A 9,086-nucleotide genomic window follows, 5' to 3' on the forward strand; every position below is an offset into this window, starting at 1 on the left:
CCATCACACCCTTCCCACTCATCCCAGCCTCTTGGGGATAGGGCAGCATGGGGAAAGGGAGCAAAGTCTGTAGTTTTTTAACTTTCTTGGCGGGGCAGCAAGAGTGCAGCCCTGGACTGCAGCTGCCTCCTCCCTGCTGGGTATCTGCTGGGGGCACGGCCAGGGATCGCCCTCCAGCCTTCCCAAGTGGGCAGCCAGAGGCAAACACATACACAGGTCAGAATTTATTTCCAAATACCTCATTTTTATATCATTCTCACATGAAATATTTCTTTCAGAATATAGCCTACACTTAAAAAACAGAAAAGAGGTGGTTTTCTTCTTTTTATAAGGCACATCAGATTATAGACTACATAGAGACTTGTCCCCCTCACTTGCGTTTGTAAAATACCAGTGATTTTAAAAGTTATATTCTTAAAACCTAGACCCTGTGTAGCCCTGTGTAGAGCAGTATTCATAAAGTTATTAGACCTCAGTTTACACACACCTAGTAAAGGGCTATAACAAGTTGTATATACATCATATTTTCAGAAATAGTCACAGCTGGCTACATTTAAAAGTAATGCTACTCCAGACTACGAAACAGGCTGCTTATAAAATGTAACCTCCTGCTTCCAGTACGGCATGATACAAAGCAGTACGATCTCTCAGAAGAAATGTTGCTGTTTTTGCAAATGGCAGCTGCTCAGATTCAAACCTGTCTCCTCCCCAAACCCACACTCTTCATCAACTGACACCATTTTACAGAGAAGCAAAGTACCCAAGAGAAAGCTGGCTTGATGTTTTTCAAGATGAGGGATGACTGCGTATCTGAAAACCTGTCAAAGCATTCGAGGAAGAAATATAAAGGCTTAGATGTTAACCTCATGACCAGTAAACATTAAACCATTACCAAACAGATGCCACAGAGTTAAATGCATCCAGCTTCTGTGCTATGGAAACTGTTTTTCCAGGCTGTTCCAGCACATAAGCCAACAGATTTTTATTGAATCAGGCCCTAGCTAAAGATTTCCATCCTATTTTCAAGTTTTCAACGATGGAACATTACCCATTCTGCACTCATTTTGCTGTACAGAAGGAAAAATGACTGTCTGTGGAGCCCATGCCAATACAGTCCAGGATCCATTTACATAGTCTCATTTTCTTTAATGGGCCAGGAGGTAAATTGTGGTCGGTTTTATCAACCCAAATGGCTTCCACAGTTCTTTTTTATATCGGGCATTGATTCATTTCTGATGAAAAAAGAATGTTCAGTCTTTCTGTCACTGCAGTTCAGTTTAAGACTATAAAAAAAGATCAATTCAAGGCTATGGCCAAAGGAAAAAAAAAAAAGAATTTAATCTGATTTTGAAATAGCATGGGGAAGAAAAAAACCAAGGTAGCCAGGGCCACAGAAAGGCAGACAGAGAGCACAAGCTAAATGCTCTCTGCAGAATAAGTTAAAACACTGATACTTGCAGAGAGTCACACTATTCCTCAGGTGTCTCAAACTCTCCAGGGCTGGAATTAGACTTAGTTTAGTAGGAATCAGATCTAGTCAAAGGATAGGTCACACTCAACTCTGCACTATGTTGATCACTCAGCTACATTTTAGGCACATTTCTGTTATCTGTTGGATTGATCTGTATTATTAATAAATCAGTTAAATTTCCAGGGTGGCCTCAGCCAATGTCATGACTATGAGTTTGGACAAGATTCAACCACAAGCACCTGCTGCCTTTAGAATGGAAACTTTAGTTTGGGTGAAAACAGCACCACAAAAAGGACACAGCAGTCTCAGTTCCTCCAGTCCAGTTTGTTACATATCTTGACCTGTTATTTCTTTAGCAGCCTTAAAAGGTAAAGAGTGGCATCCTGAAATTCTTGGCTGTAGACTTAAAACCAGATGCAGTTGACACGGTGCTGCACAGATATTTGTTACATCTCTTAAAAAAACAAAACACAACAATAAAAAAAACCCAAAGAAACAGCATTTACATTCCTTTCAGCTGAAATAGATGAACTGTCGTCATGTCTGCAAAAATACAGAGGAAATCGCCACTGCTCGAGGTAGCGAGTTAGAACTCGGTCATGTTCTCAGGCTTCCACTTGGCTTCCTGGGAAGGGCAGGTGAAGGAGGACAGAAAGGATTTTCACAAAGTCAGGAGGTGACAAATGAGATGTCATCTCCAGAAGGGATTAAGTTCCCTCACTGCAACTGAAGGTATATTCATGACCTTCCCAACAGTGGCATTTGCGTATAGATTACACCTCTCGCATACCCTTTTAAATGAGATCCCCAAGAGCCTTGGCTTGAGAAGACACAGAGAGCAGGAGTGGGGTTTTAAAGCTACAAATGTCAGTTAGGAGGCACAGTGTTATTTTTCCCTTTGCTTGTCTGTACAGAGCTCTACCTTTCCACCATTGTTCATGCATTCCTCCTGCGAAGCCTTGGCAGCAAAGGCCACTGGTGTGCTCCACCCCATCACATACACACCATACAACACAAGTCAAATCCTTTGGGCAAATCCTTCCACCCTCACAGACACGTGGTGCTCTTCTTCCTTAACGAGAGGTTTTAAACAAAGTCAAATGCCAGACCTGATTTATATCAATTATTTAACTAAGAATCCTTCTGCCACCCTCGAAAGGACAATGGAGATATCCAATAGCAACATATACACATACATACAGGTCTACACTATACACTCGGGACAACACAGAAGGAGATTTCAGCTAATATAGCCTCTATTAGATTTCCTCAGAGCAGCATTCAGCTCCTTGCAACCCCTATACAAAGCAGCAGTATTTTTTCCACCAGGATTTGGAGAGGTTTTTCATCTTGTCTGGAGTCCTACACTTGGATTTCTTTGGTTGCTGCTGAGTATCTGAGTACTGAATACCAGCCACAATGGCCGCATCAAAGACCTCCTTGAGGTTTTTCTGAGTCAAAGCAGAGCACTCAATGTAGGACACAGCTTTTATTTCCTCAGCACAGAGCTTTGCAGCTTCCTCTGAGACCGGCTTTTCTTTGCACTTGTCCAGCTCGATGAGAACTTTGACATCCTCCCGGAGATCCGACTGTGTTCCAACCAGGATAATGGGCGCTTTGGGGCAGTGGCACCGGATTTCGGGAACCCACTTCTCACTCACGTTCTGGAAGGATGAGGGGCTCACCACGCTGAAGCACAGCAAGAAGATGTCTGTGTTGGTGTAGCACAGAGGCCTGAGCTTGTCAAATTCATCCTGCACGGAATGAAACTGCATTAGCACCTCATGGAAAGAGCACATTCGCCCCAGATCATGTCCCAGTATGCTCCCAGCTCCAGTCTGATGCAGACCTTTGAGGAAACTGAGCATTACCTGCCACTGCTGTCTTGAGAAGCACTTCAACTAGAGCACCCAGACCACCTACCGAAGCGTGTTATGAGCAGAAGTCTCCCATACCCAGCCTGAAGTCTCACCGAAGCTAGCCAACAGGTTCTCTGCCACCATTGGGCACACAAGATGAAGTTAGTGGCTTCCCCATGTAGCTAGGATTTTTCTAACACCACAGGTTGTTTCATAGAATCACAGAATGGTGGGGGTTGGAAGGGACCTCTAGAGATCATCCAGTCCAACCTCCTGCTAAAGCAAGTTCATTTCAGTCAGGTCACACAGGAACATGCCCAGGCAGGTTTGGAAACCTCCAGAGAATGAGACTCCACACGCTCCCTGGGCAACCTGTGCCAAGGCTCCCTCACCTGAACTGCAAAGAAGTTTTTCCTTGTGTTTAAATGGAACTTTTTGTGTTCCAGTCTATGACTCTTAGTTCTGTCACTGGGCACTACAGAAAAAAAAAAGTGTTGCCCCATCCCCTTGACATACACCCTTCAGGCACTTGTAAGTGGTGATGATGATAAGATCCCCCCCTCAGTCTTCTCTTCTTCAGGCTAAACACTCCCAGTTCCTGCAGCCTTTCCTCATACGGAAGATGCTCCAGTCCCCTGATCATCTTGGTGGCCCTGCGCTGGACAGAAGATCCTTGTCTCTCTTGAGCTGGGGAGCCCAGAACTGGACGCAGGACTCCAGATGAGGACTCAGCAGGGCAGAGTAGAGGGGGAGCAGAACCTCCTTCTACCTGTTGCCATTGGCCTTCTTGGCCACGAGGGCACATTGCTGGCTCATGGTTAGTTTATTATCAACCAGCACTCGCAGGTCTCTCTGCAGAGCTGCTCTCCAGCAAGTCAATCCCCAGCCTGTACTGGTGCATGGGGTTGTTCCTCCCCAGGTGCAGGGCTCTACACTTGCTCTTGTTGAACCTCATGACATTCCTCTCTACGTAACTCTCAAACCAGTCAAGTGCTTAAATATTTCCTCCACTCCTTGTACACAGGCCCTCGTCCCTATTTCAGCAAAGAAGTAATGCTGCAGGAAGCAGGTTATGGAACACAAGTGACAAAGCCAAAAATCAAAGGATGGGAGGGAGAAGGTACTTGCTACAGGTCCACCTCTCAGAGGCAGGGCAAGCTGCTCCAAAGAGAAGTGTCCCAAATACCTCTAAGCTGTTCTGTTGACACCCCAACCTCCAGACCCTGGCAAGGGCAGAGCAGCAGACAAGACAGAAAGCTGCTTTTGCTGGAATCAGCTTTTCAACTGGTGACTACTTAACAACATCCTACAGGATATGGGAATAATTTCCCTGCCATTGTGCCCAGGGATTTAAATCTGATGGCAGCAATACTGACTCACAATGCACAGGCTTAACATGCCAATGGCATGGAGTAAGAGCTTTACCTTTTCCTCCCACCCAAGCCACATCAAACAAACTGCAAACAGGCCTCCCAGTGCTACTTTATTCTTTTTTAGTTTTAGTGCAGCAAAGCCAGGCCCTTTTCCAGCTTCAGGAACTAGCCACGAGAAAACCAAACACCTCATGCTAACAAAGGCGTGCTGCTGATCCTGAATGTGACAAGAAGCAAGGGTTAACTGCAGGCAGGCTGCTTTTATGCTGACAGCAGGATAAAAGCAGGGTAACACTAGCAGTCTGAACAGGTAGGATTTTGCCTCAGCGGCAGTGACATTTTAATTAAAACCAACCATGTTCTCAAAAGCTCTGAATTGAGAGTGCAAAGGACACACACACACAGCTGAAAACATCTCTCTGATACCTGCAGTTTACTGCTGAATTGCAAGTTCCACGTTCATTTTTGAGAAGTGAAATTTTGCTTTAAAGCCTCCAGAGGCCCAGGATATGCAGTTTAAAGCCCACTGGAAGCCTTCAGAAGTCTTGTTCTGCTCGAATGGATTTCTTCCAGCAGTATCTCCGAGAGAGACGGTAATTTATAAAACACGAGTCAAGAAAGCAAGCTTCATTAGCTCTCTTGATTCCCAGATTAAGCCTCCAAGGAAACCAGGCTCTCGCCACTTGGCTCCAGAGAAACCCCGCATTGACTGAGAGGCTGCTCTGAAGGACAGGGCAGTTTACAGGAAGGCACCTTGCCATGTAATTGCCTCTTCTTGCTACATGAGAAACCTCAAAAGGGCTTTATTCAATGGGTTTGAAAGCCAAACCCACATCTTAAGGGTGTCTGCCGAGATGAAATGGTGTCCTTTACATCCCAAGTACACTCCTGCAGTTTCAACGGTAGCTATGTGACCTGCAAAGACTCTACACCTGTTAGGGATGGTGATGCCGAAAGACAATTTCCCTCTGCTTGGAGTGCCTTTTTAGCTGTAGATTTCAGCAGCCATCTCACAGCAGCAGTTTTAGCAAAATATCCAGCTAAGTATCTTTTATTTAGGGCTACTTCTGTCGGTTTAGATGTCTCCTTCCATTTTTAAGTCGGTGTCTCTACCCATTCCAGTTGCACTGGGGCAGGCAGAGCAAACACCTTAACCGTTAAGGGCAGCAAAGGCAAGAGGTGAGCAGGCCTGCCCGTCCCTTCTGCAGCTTGTAACCAAGTTTCCACAGGCAATATCACCTGCCACGCTCTGCATAAAACCAGGTACAGCCAAGGGTGTTGCAGTATCACCCCATCTCTTCAGCAGGACACAAAATCATGGGACTGTTCTGCTGTTTTATTTCCTAGCATCATCTGCAGAAGGCTGCTTGTAGGATTTCAGCTTTGGTTTCTAGAGCACATGAGAGTCCTGCATTGCTGTCTAGGACTGCACAGCCCTTTAAACCCCTTTTCTAAGTAGGACGCCCAATTACAACTCATCTAAATAGGTTTGTATGTTAAGGCCACTGAGATTTTTCAGCATGGTTTTGGTGAAGGCATAGACTCCCTGCACAGGAGTCTAGCTTCCACTGCCTTCAAATACCAGCTAGGTAGCAAAACATTTTTGGACACCCAGACTCAAGCCCCTGGCAAGCAGTGTTGCAGGCTGCTCTGGGTGGTGCAAGCCAGGGACTTGCAGAAAATGCAAGGAGGTGAGAAACAGGCTTGTTTTATGCATCACGCAAATCAGGGGCTGAGAGGCATTAGTCACCCTCAACTCTTCAGGACTTAGATTACAGCAAACCTCGTGTCTGGGACAGCAACACTTTTTATGGGGTGGGAATAGCAAATATGAAGTCTCCACAGACAACACCCAATAGGGCTTTTTTCTCCCTTAAGCTTCTGCCACTTCTAAAACACAGTCTCCATCTCCAGGCACCTACAGCTGTGGGTGCTTTGCATGTATACATCCCAAACACCAGTACTTCTTAAAGCCACAGTTATCTAGTAAAAATACAATGACAACTGCTCAAAGAGAAAACTAGGTGGTCCTTCAGTCCCCAATATGTTCAGCCTTTCCAGTCAAGCTAAGCAGAGCAGAAGCTTGAGCTGGCAGAGCAGCAGCCTGTGCCCAGCCCCTACATCGGCAGGGGGAGGGGGCACAGGACGTCACCCACCCGGCAACAGACACTGGGCAAAGCAATGGGTCAAGTAGCAGTGACAACGACAGCAGTTTAATAAGATGATCAAACACTGGGAATCCTTTCAAATCCATGATGTCATTAGCAGGACTACTTTGCGCAACAGCCTCTCCCCTCCCGCTGTCACTTAAATCAAGTAAGTGGCTTCACTGACCTGACCAGCTGTGTCGCAGAGCTGAAGTCTCACCGGCTTGCCATCGACAGACACGACAGCTTTGGGGAGAAAGGAGGAGGGAGGGGGGAAAAGTGTGGTGAGTCCAACTTTACATGCTTTCCATTAAAGAAAAAAGAGAAAGAAAGAACATTTACCGTCCCTCGGCTTTTACAGTCTTCAATTAGGTTAGATTTAACAACTTAAGAGAGCTGGAAGGGAGTCTATCGCTAATACTCTGGCACACACAAGCCCTTCAGGGCTTTCCGATTCATTTCACTGCAAGCGATGAGGTAGTCAGCGACCGCGCTAACCCTCAGCTGGCAGCGGGGAGAGCCAGCCAAGCAGTCCGCGTCCCTTTTCTCCGGTTTATTATCCTCTAGTACATCTCCAACACGCCCGGGACACACACACAAAGACCTCGCTGAACCGAAGAGAAAACCCAGAACCTCCCCCTTTGCAGTGGTGACAGAAGGACAGTGAAAGCTTGCCTTTTAGGCGTTTTCCTATCTGGCCGAGAGCTCTAAGTTTTAGACCGGAGAGTTCACAATTAAAGCCCGGCTTTGGCCGCATGGCCGGGTGCGAGAGCAGCTACCAGCCCGGCTCCGTTACACGGGGATCAACCGGTGCTGCTGGCTGCTATAGAAGTCTTAACAAGCTCCGGTCCCGCCTGAGTGGAGTCCTGCTCCCAAAAACATAAACCACGAAATAACCAAAGCTGGTCGTGGCACCTCGCTCCCCGGCCCCCAGCAGCCCCGCCACGGCCCCGGGGGGCGGCACAGGCGACACGCGCCGCTCCCCGTGGCGGCAGCACCCCCTCTCACCGCCCCGCTCCCTGCGGCCGCCCCCGGCCCTTACCGGAGAAGTTGTCGAAGGCGGTGGGGATGTACTCGGTGGGGTACCCGTTGGTGGTGTAGCTCACCACCAGGCTGGTTTTACCCACGGCGCCGTCCCCCACCAGCACGCACTTGATGCTGCGCCGCGGCTCGGCCCCCGCTCCGGCCCCCGCGGCGGCCCCTGCCCCGGTTCCCGCTGCCCGGCAGCGGCCGCCCAGCGCCGCCCCTAGCGCCGCCGCCGCCCGTCCGCTGCGCACCCTGCGCGGTGGCACCGGCGGCACCTCGCAGCCGCCCAGCACCGGCTTGCTGATGTATCCCGCCTCGCCCTCCTGCTGCGGCGGCATCCGCGCGGCCACGCAGAGCCCCGCCGCTCGGGGGGCTGCGTGCGGCACGGGGCCGCCGGCCGGGGGTCGACGGGGCGCGGCGGCGGCGGCGAGCGGACGGTGCGGATCCCCGGCGGGCCGGCAGGCGCGGCGCGACCGCCGCGAAGCCAGCCCCGGCGCCCCTGGCTCTCCGCGGAGCGCGAGCGGTGGCTGCCGCCGGAGCAGGATCCCGCCTGCGCTGCACCAAGCTGCGCTCGCCTCGCCCCACGCTACCTAGTCCCGACCGCCAGCCCCGCGCCTCCGCGTGACATAGCGCCGCGCGGGGAGGAGCCGGCGCCGCACGGCCCGGCCCAGCCCAGCCCAGCCCGGCCCGGCCCGGCGCGGCGTGGCCCGCCAGGCGGCGCCACAACACCCCGCGCCCCCCGCCGCCAGGCACGCAGGAGCCACGCCGCCGCCGCGCGGGCGCGCCGCTCATTGGCCCGCTCGCCCCGCCGCACGCCACCATTGGCTAGCGCTGCGGGGGCGCGCCGCCCGCCCGTCGGGCCCGCGCCCGCCCCCTCCCGCCCTCCACCCGCCGCGGGGCCGGTGCGGCAGCCCCGCGGGGGCAGGTGCGCGCTGCCGCTGCTGCTGCCTTCGGGGCGCCGGGAGGGTAGCGCCCCTCACCCGCCTTGACGAAGTGAAGTCGATCTGACTGACCAGGGGAGGAGGGAACCCCAGTCTCGACGGCTGTTCTCGGCGTATTTGCCGTGGAAGCAGCAGGCAGGGCAGTCAGTGAGCTCCCAGGGATGAGCGGGGCCGTGTGCCCTGGGAAAGGGGAGGCTGCGTTTTTAGCACCGTTGAAATTAAGCTGGCCGTGGAAAGCTTCGCGGTTGAGCACAGAAAATGAAAGGCTG

General features: G+C 50.9%; 1 protein-coding gene across 1 annotated transcript; it reads right to left on the reverse strand.

The window, feature by feature from the left end:
- Positions 1–223: 223 nt before the first annotated feature.
- RHOU (ras homolog family member U) lies at positions 224–8,461 on the reverse strand. Its single transcript, XM_061990968.1, has 3 exons — positions 7,893–8,461; positions 7,038–7,096; positions 224–3,225 (listed from the first exon to the last, which is right to left on the reverse strand). Exons 1-3 carry the CDS (start codon positions 8,212–8,214, stop codon positions 2,770–2,772), a joined length of 837 nt encoding a protein of 278 aa, XP_061846952.1. The 5' UTR covers positions 8,215–8,461; the 3' UTR covers positions 224–2,769.
- Positions 8,462–9,086: the final 625 nt, after the last annotated feature.

Source organism: Colius striatus, chromosome 2, assembly GCF_028858725.1.
Source record: "Colius striatus isolate bColStr4 chromosome 2, bColStr4.1.hap1, whole genome shotgun sequence".
Lineage (NCBI taxonomy): Eukaryota > Metazoa > Chordata > Aves > Coliiformes > Coliidae > Colius > Colius striatus.

Excerpts from the sequence above, each read along its gene's own strand:
- RHOU (XM_061990968.1), bottom strand. The coding sequence starts at position 8,214 with ATGCCGCCGCAGCAGGAGGGCGAGGCGGGATACATCAGCAAGCCGGTG. Across the intron at positions 7,097-7,892 it reads CGCCTTCGACAACTTCTCCG|CTGTCGTGTCTGTCGATGGC; the intron begins GTAAGGGCCGGG and ends TTCTCCCCAAAG. Across the intron at positions 3,226-7,037 it reads TCTGCGACACAGCTGGTCAG|GATGAATTTGACAAGCTCAG; the intron begins GTCAGTGAAGCC and ends CATTCCGTGCAG.